Below are 15,370 nucleotides of genomic sequence, written 5' to 3'. Positions count from 1 at the left end.
AGAACATCACAAATAAAAAGTACAATGCAGTAAAAGTGATGTCACGGGTGAAGGATAACAATACTTGAGAATAGAGTGACAAATGGATAGCTTCAAAAAAGTTAAATAGAGTATAAATAACGTTAAAAATCTCTAAACTAAAAAAAATTATGCAAATAAGAATTAAAAATTTTAGATTTTTATATATATATGTTTTGGGTTTTGGAAATTAACGAAGACGAGACAAAAATTTTCGCTCCAATCCCTACACCTATCTCAAAAAAATTTTATCCCTCATCTCCATTTCCGCAAAAAAAAAATTCCGCACGGTTAGATCTTCATTCGACACAATCCCCACAAAAAGAAAGTTGTATATGTATGCAACTGAAAGATTAGCTTCAGTTGATTTTGTCCTCGCCCTTTTCTTAAAAAAATTCGTACCACAAAATCCTTTGTTTGAAACAATAATATATAATTACGTACCTATGCGGGTACTTAATTAGTGTTGTTATGATATGTCTTAATTAAAGAATCTAAAAAGAATGTGTAAAGCGGAGTGTACATAAGTTGCTGTATTAGCACAATTTAGGGAATATCATATAATGATTACTGTCACACTTCAAAATCGTACATTAGTCATAGGAAGTGATGGTAAACAAACACGCAACTAAATTAAAGTTTCCAGGATCATATAATCAGAATTTAGCCATCAAAACCGCTTCTCCTAGCACATGCCCCTCAATGGCTTCCAACGTTTTCTCCTTTGTCACCTGTTATTAACCAATTCACAAAATCAAATCAAATCAAATATCATCATCAACTTCGTTCTCACGTAATAATCTATTCCTTGAGTGAACAAGTCACATATTAGAAGATATTTTGAACTAATTTACTCTTAATGCATATTAATTAGCCTGTAATTATATTCAAGTTATAATAAAATCAAAAGCACATATATATGTAACCAATAAATAACATCAAAATTAAAATCACTACACATACCTTGTTACCCAGATTTAGCTCATCATCCAAAGCATATAGTTTAAATTGGAACCTATGGCCATGTGTGGGTAACCTAGGTCCACGCCAGCCAGGAACCTTCCAATCATTATTCCCTTCCTTAATCCCTTTGTAATCCCCACCCATTTCCTCTTCCTTGCCGGAAAATCCTTCTGGCAAGCCCTTAACTGTAGGTGGGATGTTCACCACGACCCAATGGGTCCACGGAACAATGGGCCCATCTGGGTCGGGTGCATCGATATCCTCAACGACCACTGCGAGAGATTTTGTCCCCTCTGGCAGGTTGTACCACTCTAGAGGAGGGGAAATGTTCTTTTTTGCCCCTTGGCCTTCATCAGTATGGTGCCTTGGTAGCCTTCCTTCATTGTTTATTGTTGGTGATACCAATTTGAATTCTCCACTGCCATCACTAGCCATAGTTACAACACAATTTTGCTTGATTTTTGTTCTTTGTTTTTTCTTAATATACTTTTATGGATCTTTGTGATTATGAGCATTTTGAGATGAGGGTTCTTGCTTATATATAGCGGGAGTTTTTGTATGTGTTAGGTGTCTGACACGTGGCAAGAGTGTCTAGTAGAGTCCAGAGATATTAGTAAGGTTGTGGGGATGGAACACATGTCTTGACACGTGGAGGATGCTGGAGCATTCTAGTTTCTATACGAAAATTGGAGGATCTATCTGTTGGTGAAGCACTTTTTGAGTACTCTTATCTCTTTAACATAGAATTAGTCCTATCCATCCATTATTTTAACAAGCGGATCAAATACATCTCCTCCTTCAATATTGTTGGAGATAAGTTTTTACTTATTATTAATATAAAAATTTAAATATCCATGACATTATGTCATTGTGTACCTCTCGTCTGTCTTGGACACAAAAAATTCGCTTATCTAAGCATATATTTCCTTTATGCTTTTGCTTAATTTTTTTTTTTGGTCTGGCAACTTTGTTTTGGTTTGGGTCAGATACTTTTTTGGGTTTTGTTTGAATTTTTTCTTCCAAATTTTTAAGTAATTATCTCATGGGCCCAGAAAATTCATTGTAGAAATGGAGCCCAATTGACCAAAAGCTTATTAATCCCATTTGATCAAATTCTAGTTTTAAACCCGTCATTGTTTCGTTCGATTATTTGTCTAGTATATATAAAAAATATTGATCAATTTGTTAATTTTTTCGTTACGAATTAATTTAACCGATTCAAAAATTATTAAAACCAATATAAAGTATCATTTAAAAATGGATGACAACATAGATATCAAACTCGGTCTCATTCAGTCGGTGAGATTGGTCACTAATTCGAATTGGATTATCATTTAAATCAGTTAAATAATTAATCCAATCAAATTTAATCAAATTCAATAAAATGCAATTTAAACTGAAATTTGACTTGATTGTCTAGGCTTTTATTGTGTGTGCTTAGGATAGAAATTTTATATAAATATACAGTCATACTATTAAGTATTTTGATTTAAATTAATTTTTTTTTAAGAGGTATGTTTTGACTCGACTCGCCAGCGATTTGGATCCAAGTTCGAGCGGTCGACCCGACGGTCACATTACTCAAACCGAGAGGGAATACGTTTTTCCTTTCTCACCACATGGAGTCTAGACAACTAGCAGAAACTTCTAAGAAGATGGGTCTGATCACAACAGGTCCATTCGAGTACGGACTATAAGAGGAAAAAGACCTACCCCTCTCCAAAGGTACGTCACCTACTCTAATTTTAATAATCGTCTTTTGTATGGACACTAATTTAAACATTGGAATCTTTGCAGGTGGCTCTACCACTTTCTCAACTCGACGACCCGGAGGAACCTCCATACCAGAATCCATCCAGGACTAGTCCCCCGCAAGCTTTTTACTTCGGTGAGCTCCGTACCCGACCTGTTTGGTCCAAGTGCAACCGAACAAGGTGGAATAAAAATCAAATTCGATCAAATCCGGTTAAATTAGAAAACATTTTTTTAGTGTAACTAGGTTTCTTTTAAAAATTGTCTATTATTTAGCCTTTAGAAGAGAGAGAAACTAAAAAACAAATAACTTTTCATAAAAAACAAATAACTTTCTATAAAAGTGGATATTTAAATTAATTAAATAATATTATTTAAATCAAAAGATTGACTAAAAGTTGAAAATTTAAACGACAAATAACATTTTTTTATACGTGATTTTTTTATTAAATGAATTACGTAAATAAAATTAAATTATATTTTAAAATTTAAAAAATATTTTATTAACCAATATATTTTTTTCTATGATGTTATTTTTATTTTTTTATAAATACTTAAAGAATATAATAAAAATAAATTTATAAATACTTGAAGAGTATAATAAATATAAACTAATTGATAAGTTATTAAAATTTAAAAATAATAATTTAAAAAAGATATTTATTATAAAAATAAAAAAATTAAATTAAATTTTATATAATTATTTAATTATATCTGGATTAATGAGTTTAATCTGTGACCCGATAGAATTAGTAATCAATGACGGACCGAAAAAATTTCAATTTTAGAACAAAAATATACTAAAATTAATTTTGTTAAATATCGATATATTTATATTTTGAAACTAAAATTATATATAAGTATCCAAAAATATATATTAGACTTATATATAAAAACTGAAAAAATATATTAATTTAAAATAATAAAAAATTAATTGAAATAGTTTTTTTTTTATTTTAAAATAATTAAATATTATATTTTATACATGTTTATAAATTTAATTTTAAAGTATTATTAATTTAAAAAATATTAATTAATAGATAGATAATATTCTTTTTTATTTTAACTAATTTTTTTAAAAAATAAAAATTAATAATTTTACTTATGTTTAAAAAATTAAGTTTCAGCTTAGTAGTTAATTACTTGGCTAATTTTAAAAAATATATTATCAATATTTATTAATATTAAATTTATTTATTTATTTTTAATTTTGATATTTATAATAAAATAAATATTATTTCATTTTAAATTTAATAATATTATTTTCTAACACAAATTTTAATGGGACAAAGATAATATAATAATAGGAATAAAATATATTAATTTATATATATTTATTAATTTGTTTCTAAATTTTTAGTGGGGGATGTCGTTTTTAGTCTATCTCTTTTTATTTCTACATAGAAATATAGAAGGTTGAAAAATCATTATATAAATATATGGATTTAAAATTAGATAATAATTCGGAGATTGCAATAGATAATAAAAAACAGAAGATAATAAAAAACAAAGGTTTGCGATGATTTTTCAATCTTTTATACTGGATAATCTAGTATACTTATGCATGAAGATAATGAATTCGGTCGTTGTGATCGGACTCTATTATGGATTTCTGAGCACATTCTCTATAGGGCCCTCTTATCTCTTCCTTCTTCGAGCTCGGATTATGCAAGAAGGGACCGAGAAGAAACTATCAGCAACAGCTGGGTTTATTACGGGACAGCTCATCATGTTCATATCGATCTATTATGCGCCTTTGCATCTAGCATTGGGTAGACCTCATATAATAACTGTCATACCTCTACCTAGGGGTGTAATCGGCTCGGTTCGGTTCGGTTTTGGACCGAAAACCAACCGAACCGACCTGATCGGTTCTTCAAAGAGACCAACCGTTCGGTTGGCTGCAGTTTGAGCAACCGAACCGAACCAACAGCGGTTTGGTTTGGTCGGTTTTTTCGGTTTTTTTACATCTACTTATCTGAATTTAAAATGCCATAAAATAAAATTTAAAACCTTCAATAAACTAGAAAAACAAGAATTTATCACATCCAAATCCAATACAAATTCAACTTAATTAAACATAAAACAAAGACAATTAAAAATGTCTAGCAAAACAACAAGGTTAAAGGGTAAATGTGTAAAAACAAAGTTTCTAAACCAATATTTCGGTTCGGTTCGGTTCGGTTCGGTTTTTACTGAGCCAACCGAAAACCGAACCGAACCGATCGGTTTAATTAAAAAAAAAACCAAAAAAATCGATTTTTTCGGTTTTCCTTTCGGTTGTTGTAAATTTCGGTTCGGTTTTGCGGTAAAATTCGGTCCGGTTCGGTAACTTACACCCCTACCTCTACCCTATCTTTTATTTCATTTCTTCGGCAATAATAAAAAAAACTTTTTGAATTATAGGGACAAGAAAAAGAATTCAATACGTAAATTTAGCATTTAAAGAATATTCTTTACTAATCTTATTTTTCAGTTATTTATTCTTCTCACTTAAGTGCATCTCTATATATTACTATGATCTAATAATTTGACGAGTTCGGTTCTAATAATTATGGAAAACAACATAGAAGAGCGGAGATAGGAGGACAACTCCACTCTCCACTTCATATTTTAAAATTTTTTTATTTTTATTTCTATAACTAACAGCAATTTTAATGAAATATTTTTAGAGTGTTATTTTTTTATTTTCAACAAATAAATTAATTTAAAATTAAAATTTATATTCAAATTAACAGACTTAACTTAGAGAGATAATATCACTTTAATAAAAAATTAATAAAATTTTATTATTTATATAATTATATTAATAGAATAATTAAATATAATACAAAATTTAAATTAAACTAAAATAAAATATTAGAATAATAAATCTCTAGTTTAATTTAAAATTATTATCTATAATATATAATTCTATAAATGTTGAAATAAAATTAAATTTAAAACTAATATTTGAAATGTTCTAATAAATATTTCTCTTCATCTTCATTGTTCGTAAAAAGTATGGTCGTCCCATAAAAATTATTCAATCAAATAAAAAGTATATTAATTTAGCAATATATAATAAAAATTAATAAATATCAAATACTTAAATTTTAAATAAAATATATAATACAATTTTAAATATAAAAAGACATGTAGATGCTGAAAAAATTCTATTTGAAGTGCTTCCTAATGTTCAAGTATTAGTATGTTTGTCATAAAAATTGGGGCTATTATCTGAATATTATTGTATGATTTTTTTTCCTACTTTAATTATATATATACCTTTTTTTTTTTCTTTTTACTTTAATTTTATATTATCTTTAAGGCGAAATTTTTAGATTATGGGAAATAAAGTCTTTGTCACCACTTTAAAATTCTCCATCAGAAAATCTTTATTCATATCTCCATTCTCTCGGATATTTTTGAAGTAGGTAATTAAATTCGTCTATAAAAAATTATTTATTTTTTAAATTGATTTTTAAAATTTTTTTAATCAATTTTGTTTTTTAAAGATTTTAGTTTAATTATATTGATTCTTCGGTCACTTTCTTTATCAATAGCGTAAAAATTTGTTAATATGACACGTTAAAAAATATCACAACATATATCTAAAAATTCTAATGGTTATTAACATGATAAATTTATAAAATTAGAACAGATCAAAACCTAATTAAAAAAGAACTTTAAGGCATTGAAATTTCTCATTTTAAAATTGATTTGATCTAGTTTTATAAATTTATTGTGTTATTAGCCAATTAGGATTACTAGGTGTATATGTGTTGTGGTGTAACTTGACGTATCATATTAACAAATTTTTTATGGTGTCAAGAAAGTGATGAAAGGACCAACATGATTAACTTAAAATCTTTGAAATATGAGTTTGATGACAAAATCTTTTGGGAACCAATTCGGAGAACGGATAATCTGTTAAGGACTAATTTAATCATTTACTCGATATTTTTGTCCTTGTTTCTATCTTAGTTTTTAGATATCTTTATGAATATCCATGTTAATGAATTCTATTGCCATCCCTACTCTTAAATGTATAATGTAGATACACAATTAAAAAATTGTTTATTAGGGGCAAATTTATAGATAAATTTAGTCTTTATTATAGATGAATTTTCAGTCACTAATGGAAGTACCGATAGATTTTGTTCATTGGTAAAGCCTCATCGGTAATAATTTTTCGGCAGATTTTCTTTCTCGGTAATTTACCGACAAATTTTTCTTTATTACCAACAGATTTTCCTTTGATAATCATCTCATTCACTTTACTAAAAACGACAGATTATTTGTTGGTATTTTGAACCTAGAAAAGCATTTACAATTTATATACAAATAAATTTTTCGTTTGTAAATCTGTCAGGAAGGTAAAACAAAATTCTTTTTAGATTTTTTCATTGCAAAATAAATCTGTTTTCATACGAAATAAATATAAATTTAATCAAGATAAATTTTAATCTAATTTTCAGCTAACTTGTATTAGAACATTTATAGTATTTCAAAAAATAAACAAGTTCGTCATATTATCAAACTAGAAGAAAAGTACTAAAAACAAGCAAGTCAATTCAAAACATAAGCACAAGTATATTGATACATTAGTTATAATTTTCTATGCATTGTTCAACCATACTAAAAATATCATCTATAATCCTCAGTGTCATTTTCATCCTCATCGTCATTATAGTCCTGATCTGAAGACAATGAGGGTGGCAGCGATGACAATAGTAGTGAAAAAGTATTGGAACTACTTGATGCTCTAACCTTCTTATAATAGCTAATATAAACCCCATTCCAACTCAAACATAGAAAGTGTTTAAGGTGATATAGATGAATACATATAGCAATGGAGCAAATATGAATAAGGCCATGGCCAGATATTAACAGCTACTATAATTGACAATAGGATCGAAGCAAGAACCACTCCAAATTTTCCTATAGATCAGGACGCTATTAGTTAAAAGACTAAAACACAAATTGATTGTCACTTTAACATAGAGTAATGCATGTGAGTGAGTGAGTGAAAAGATATAACACCTAATATAGAGAAGAAAAACATGAATACTACTGATATTTGAACGACCCTTCGACTTCCAACTCGTGTTAAACCCAAGAGTCCTGTATTTTCACTTAATACCAACGATACAAAGGAAAATACTATTAGCCAATGTCTTATATATAACAGGAGGAAGGAAAAAATTAAAACAAAAAAGGCAGAGTAACATAGATCCTTAGTTTAAGAAAATTTTGACAGATGATTTTAAAAGTAACAAAGTTTTTACACTGATGCAGTGGATCCAGTTACCGTGCCGAAAAAGGCAGCCATAAGATTATTGATGCGTGAGCATCTTTCCTTTATTTTTTGTTTATTTTAAATTACAATTTAATGAGTTTTAATTTTATTTTAGTGTTGAAATCTCTTTGAATGTTACTTTGAGTTGCTTTGGTTTTTTAATTATTTCAGGTAAAGTTTGGATCGATTTGGCAGAGTTTGTGTGCAAGAAAAGAGAAGAATTTGGAAGCTGCCAAGCTAGTGCTAAACGTGGACCTAGATGTTTATCGCCAGCAACTCAAAAACGCGTAGAGGCCCTCTGCCCATTTGGGCGCAAAATGCCAAGCCTGACATTTAGCGCTAGGAAGACAGAATCAAAGGGGGAGCTTCTGCCCACTAGGGCGCTAAACGCCAAATTTGGCATTTAGCTCCAATGATCCGGATCACACTTTTTACATGGAGTATCTTTAGTTGGATTTAGCTTTCAATTGTTATATCTTATTTTATTTTAGTCATTTTTAATTACAAACAAAATCTTTTAGCATTGGAATTTATTATTTATTTTAGTTTCAAATCAAATTAGGTTAGATATAAAAGGGAAAAGATTTAGCTCTTAGGAGATCTTCTCACTTATGCACTTTCACATTTTCTAAACCCTAGTTTTCTCTCTGAGTTATGAGACACTAAACCTCCTTGGTTAAGGTTAGAAGCTCTGTTTATTTCTATGGATTAATACTATTGCCATTCTATTTTAATTAATGTGTTGATTTAGTTTCAAGGATTACTTTTGTTCTTCATCTTATGAATCTGGGTATATCGAAAGAACAACCCTTGTTCTATTTGAGTTATTGTGATTCTTGAAAAAGTTATCTCACTTGAATACTGGCTTGAAAGTAAACTCTTCATAAACTGCTAATTACTTAAACTTAATGGGATATGTGACATATAATCCTCTTATGTTTGGGTAATTAGGATTTTTGTGGCTAATAAATTAGAATTGAATTTAACCCTCTAATCTATATTAAGTGACCAAGGAATTGGCAGTTAATTAGGTTAGAGGAGACTAAATCACTAAGGAATTAGGGTTTAGTCAATTACAGTTTTCCATGAAATGAATCTTGCATGATTAAAATAGTTGGTAAGAAAACTTAATCTAGAAGAATAAATAACCCCGAAACCTTAACTGTTTTCTCACATATATTTCACACCAATTCTACTGTTTGCTTTTCTTACTCTCTGAATTTCCGTTTAGTTTGATTTTACAACTCTCAAAACACCACTTTCTACTTGCCTGACAAAGTGAGTCATTCGACTATTGTTGCTCAGTCTATCAATTCTCGTGGGATTGACCCTCACTCACCTGAGGTATTACTTAGTACGACCTGGTGCACTTGCCGGTTAGTTTGTGAACTTTAAATTCTGCACCAATTATTGATACCCTGAAATCATTGAAACTGGCTATATAAGTTTAATTTTGTAGAGCTACATGCTCATACAGATTGGAATGTTGTAGAATCAGATTGTACCAGCCAACCAACACCACGGCTAAGGACAGAAGGTAGAACAGGAGTTGCACTTCCAAATCTTGATGCTGCAATGAATGTCTCAGTTGACCGCTCCATAAAAGAAAAATAATTAAACTTAAATTTAAATCAATGTAGGTTCTATGAAACTTGAAAATTTTATCTTTTTCTCTTTTCACGTGATTCTGTTATGTGAAAATTAAGAATGATCCAAGTCCATATAATAGTATAAGATAGTATAGTGTGACAAACTGTTATAATCTACGACAATAACATAATCAAACACAATACATGAAAACATACTTACAGAACTCTTAACTAATAAAGATCTTATCATAAGAAAATCAAACAATTACCGCAATAGCAACCAGTGATAATGGCAAAATTAGCAGCATAGTTGATATCTGACAGTAATATTTGCAAGACCAATACTCTTCTGATGCTTCAAGATTAACCCCAATTCCAGCACCAAAAACCCTTAATCCTAAAAACAATCATAAAGGTCACAAACAAAACACATAGAAACCATATGGATATTTTGTTTCTGTTTACATAACTAAAACATTGGAATATGCCAAAATTATTTTCAAATTTCATTTGGAGTAATTTTGCATCTCAGAATCCAAAACCCCACACTTCTTCTTTTTGCATTTCTCAGCAATGTGAACACTCCAATCAAGCTGAACATCATATGAATTAGCAAAATAGTCACAGAGCCAGATTAATGAAGCACAAAAGCAGAATATGAAAAGCCTAAAATTCACACAGAAAAATTGAACCCTAAGGTTTATCACGAAGAACAGAATCACAAAAGCATAGTATACGTAAAATTCACACAAATACACGAGTAAAAGTTCAAAAGTATTAAATCTCACACTCCATCTGTATCAAGAACAAATAAATCCCTAATTAAAATTAGCGTAAAAAATTGAAGAGTTGAGATTAGAGATGGTTACGAGAAGAATTGAGAAAGCCAGATGATTAGATGGAAGGGGCTCCAGAGGAAGCAAATGCAATGAGAGCGGTGGTGGCAGAAGCTCGTGCGACGAGAGCGGCAGTAGAAAGAGCTCGTGTGATGATGCGGTGAAGGGAGCAGACGCAATGAGAGTGGCGGTGGAGGGAGTTCGTGCGATGCAAGTGGCGACGACGTCAGCAGTGGAGAAAGCTCGTACGATGGAGAAGTCACGTTTGAGAGAGAAAGAGAGAGAGAGACTCTCAAATTTCTGACAGATTTTTTAAGTGATAGCGAATGAATTTTCTGTTGGTAATAAGTCTGAAATCAAAATTTCAATTTTATCGACTGAATTATCAAGAAATTTTATAATTTATTCGTAAATTTTTTAAAAAAGTTAGTTTTTTTACTGACAAAAAATCTTTCGAAAATCCATCAATATTTTTTACAGTAAAATTTTATCTTAAAAATTTGTCTGTAATATATTATTTTCTAATAGTAATAACATTTATTTATAAATGAAATTAAATAGCCAAAAAAATATAGTCACTAAAGAATAAAAGATAATTAAATCTGCCTTCCTTTAATTTCATCCTTGTTTTTCACTCAAGCCATTACAAAATTTTATGATGCTAATAAATGTCATAGTTTGAGACTAGACCCTTTGGTAACGTTTGTGCCACTCAATAAAAATTGACATAACTGTTAGACTTGACTCACCCAAAATAGTTAAACATACACATGTGCTTGTCCTAAAGAGTCACAATACCCTTCCTTTTGAACTAGATTATGCATATCCTGTTTCAACAATCTTAGCAAATTGCAAACTAAATAGTTTCTATTTCATCTCGATTCATTTCATTAAAGCATCTCTATGGGATATAGGGGCCTCCAAAACCCAATCAATCTTCAACATCAAATCAGTTATTCAAAGACTTTACCTGCTCCCTTAGCTTCTCACTTGATTTTGGTATCATCATCTTGTCCAATCAAATATATAGCTCCCTTCGATTCACCAAAATGTGTTCATTTCTAATTCAATTATCTATCTTTGACATTTTGCATCACCAGGATAAAGAAATGCTCGAATGACTGATGTTGACACTATATTTCTTTTTATTCTTTCATGTAAAAATTAATTACTTCAACAAATCTTATAATTTCTTTTAATTTCTAATTAGATCTATCTCTATAATTTATTATAAATAAAAAATTAAATTAATTCTTAAAAAAATTTATATCTGATATTTTTTTGACAAATTTTTATTTTTTAAAAGTTCATCGGATAGATTTATTTTTGGTTATTTTTATAGAAGACTAATTTATCTTGTAATAATAATTTTATAATCTAATTGTCTTATTTAAAGTTTGTTAGAGATTTTTGTAGCTAATAACTTTTAGTATGAACAAAAAAATAAAATAATCTGTTGAAATGAATTTGTATGGAGTAATTGCATTAGTATTTGGATTTATAATTTTTTTTACCTACAAAATGTAAGTTATATTTTACTTTTTTTTATTTCAAAATCTGTAAAATGTAGGTTATGATTTATTTATTTTTTAAAATTATTAAATATAAAATACTTCTTAAAAATAATTGCAATCACATATGTCGTTCAGACTCAAATTATCTAAATATTGCGTAAATTGTGTCATAGACTTTCGTACATAATTTCTTAATCGACGTTAATGATTCAACCTGAATTAGTTTACGTTGGTTATAATTAACATTTAAAATATAAAAAATGATGAAATTGCACATAAAAAAATATAACCATTATCGTTGACTAATTAGTACGCAAACAACTGGAAACTAATTGCGAGAAACAAGTATTATTTACGACATATGCTTCCATTATCCAAACAAACAACAGTATAAGGGGGCCATCCATCTCTTAACAATTGTATTGCGATGCACGACACAACGATCTGAATAAATATGTTAGACAAACTGCTCCCAACTGTAAGTACGAATCTATTAGAAATCTCGAAGAATAGGTTAAAACTTTTGAGTTAGTAGAATTTGTTGATTTGTCTGGAACACCACATTTTCAAATAAGTAGAATATGTGAGTCCAAACATATTATTGGATGGATTTTTAGATGTCTAATGATTCAGTGTCTCTACATTACTAAGCACATACTAAATTTATCTTTTCTAACTTGTGATCGTGCAGATTGAATTATTTGTCAAAAACTGTTATATAATTTTTCACAAAAAATAAATAACTGTCTGATATATTCATTACGATTTTTTATTAATCAGCAGACCAAGAATATATAGCACATCATTTAAGGTGATTGTCATTTTATCAACTAAAAGATAAAATGTGTATGTGAATTTTAAGCCTCTATCGTTTCACTAAAGTATTCAACCATGCATGAACAGACGTTATTGTTGCTAGGACGGTTATAATAATCTCATTGTAGGTCTCTAATGCATAAAAATTTTTTAACAATAAAATCCTAGTAACATGCAGTATAATAATAATAATAATAATAGATTGATAATATATTAATAATGTAACAACAACAATGACTACTACTACTAATAATAATAAAAATAATAATAATAATAATAACAACAAAAATATAAGAATATCAAAAATAATAATATAATAATAATAACAGCAATAATATAATATTAATAACGATAATAATAATATAATAATAATAACATATTAATAACAGGAATAATAATAACAAAAATAACAGTATAATAATAATATATTAATAATAATACCAACAATAATATATTAATAATAAAATATAGTATAATAATAATAAAATAATAATATAATAAAAGTATAATAATAATAATAAAATAATAACGATAATAACAGAAATATTCAACAATTATATAACAAAAATATTATAAAAACTTATAACTATAATAACAACAATAAACAAATAAAATTATCCATAATTAAAATAAAAAATACTTACATATTAAGAATTATCTAAATGTTTAATAATATGCTTCTCAATTAATGTAAATTCACAAATAATTTTAACATAAATAAATTTATGCAGCAAAAAAAATTTCTCACAACCCTCATCGAAAAAAGAAAAAATCTCTCCTCAAACAAAACCTTCTTTGTGTTTCTCACTGAACACTTATTTTTTACTAACTTGAGCAAAATATAAATAGAATGTGAAACATATAAAGGACCAATTTTTTTACATGTCGAACTTGCATTATTTCTTACCTGTAAAATGCAAGTTTCAACTTTTTTTTTTTTACATTCTATAAAGCGCAAGTTGCATTTTATTTGTTTAAAGAAAAAAGCGGGTTTTTAAAAGTTTGTTACATAACTGCATGCACTGCGTGATGTATATAAATTACTTGTGAATTATAATGAATTCAATTTCTTTCTGCCATTTTTTATCTTCTTTTTATCTTCTTTGATTTTTTTGTTTTGTTTTTTCTCTCTAGTTTTTCTCTTTCTCTCATTCAATAGAGATTAATGAGAGTTCATATCTCTTCTACCATGCATTTTAACACGGTGCGGTGAGTATGGAGAAGAGATAAGCACTCCGATCAACGAGATTGAAAGCAGAAGATCTGAATCCAACAATAACGTAGATTCATCGATGTTTATCTTTAGTCCGTTCTTTCTCTATCAATTTTTCTTTTCTTGAACACTTTGTTCAATAACAATGGCAGATCAATCCGTGGCTTCAACCAATTTAATGGATGCTCAATCAATTGCAAACTTCTTAAGCCAAATTTTTGCGATTCAGACTCACATTGGCAAAAGCTCAATTAGTCCCATGCAAGATCCAACAAGCCCTTTCTTCATTCATCCAAGTGAAAGCCCTGGTAAACCTCTAATTTTGACTATTTTGAATGCCAACAATTATAGCTCATGGAGTAGAGTAATGCTAATGGCTCTTAAATCAAAGAACAAATTGAAGTTTATCATGGATCAATCACAAAATCAAATGAAGATGATGCACTCTTCGAAGCATGGAAGAGATGCAATACCTACTTAGTTTCTTGGAAAAATCTGTCACTTAGTCCAGAAATTTCTAAAAGCGTCGTATGGAACAATGTAACCTTTGATCTTTGGAAGGATTTAATACATAGGTACTATCAAGGAGACAAATTTAGAGTGGCTGAATTACAAAAAGAAAGACTTCAATTGAGGCAAGGGGATGCGAGTATCACAACTTATTATTACCAAATTGAAATCAATTTGGGAAGACCTGAGTAATTTTCGACCAATACCAAGTTGCAATTCTTGCACTCAGGTATGCACATGTGGACTCAGAATAATGAGAGAATACATAAGTGAAGATCACACAACTCGATTCCTTAGAGGTCTTAATGACCAGTACGCAAGCGTTAGATCACAACTCATGTTGAAGAATCCTATGCCTTACATCAACACTGCTTTCTCCATGTTAACTCAGCAAGAAAGACAGTTCAATGACATGCAATAATCGAAAGTTTTCTTTAATAAAGCAAGTTCAGCTGATTCAGAAAGACCAGTACATCAAGACAGCAGTGATAGAAATAAAGGGAGAGACAATGGAAGAGGAAGGTCTCAGGCTACAGGAAGAGAACGAGGAAGAATGCAATGTACGTTTTGTGATAGGAAAGGCCACACCATCGATACATGCTACAAGAAGCATGGTTTGCCACCACACTTGAGGCAAAGGCAATTCAACAGCATTAATCACATTGCTGTTGAGACACCAACTGAGAAGAGAACTGATGATCTCATCACTAACAGCCCTAGCAGTTGTCTTTAGGAAGCTTATGATTCTTCACCATTTAACCTCACTTCTCAGCAAAAGGAAGCTACTACGATGATTCTCAAAGGACAAGAGGTTCAACAACATCCCCAAATCACAAACCAGGTTCAATATTCCCCAAACACCACTCTTTCAAACCAAG

At 29.2% G+C, this 15,370-nt stretch overlaps 1 protein-coding gene across 1 annotated transcript; it reads right to left on the bottom strand.

Annotated features, from left to right (window-relative positions):
* Positions 1 to 538: 538 nt before the first annotated feature.
* LOC112750765 (uncharacterized) lies at positions 539 to 1,742 on the bottom strand. The gene is made up of 2 exons (XM_025799610.3): positions 982 to 1,742; positions 539 to 749 (listed from the first exon to the last, which is right to left on the bottom strand). The coding sequence occupies exons 1-2, from the start codon at positions 1,414 to 1,416 to the stop codon at positions 675 to 677; spliced, it is 510 nt and encodes a 169-aa protein (XP_025655395.1). The 5' UTR covers positions 1,417 to 1,742; the 3' UTR covers positions 539 to 674.
* Positions 1,743 to 15,370: the final 13,628 nt, after the last annotated feature.

This window comes from Arachis hypogaea, chromosome 2 (genome assembly GCF_003086295.3).
Source record: "Arachis hypogaea cultivar Tifrunner chromosome 2, arahy.Tifrunner.gnm2.J5K5, whole genome shotgun sequence".
Lineage (NCBI taxonomy): Eukaryota > Viridiplantae > Streptophyta > Magnoliopsida > Fabales > Fabaceae > Arachis > Arachis hypogaea.
This window is presented reverse-complemented; position numbering and strand designations above follow the sequence as displayed.

Excerpts from the sequence above, each read along its gene's own strand:
- LOC112750765 (XM_025799610.3), bottom strand. The coding sequence starts at position 1,416 with ATGGCTAGTGATGGCAGTGGAGAATTCAAATTGGTATCACCAACAATA. Across the intron at positions 750-981 it reads AGCTAAATCTGGGTAACAAG|GTGACAAAGGAGAAAACGTT; the intron begins GTATGTGTAGTG and ends GGTTAATAACAG.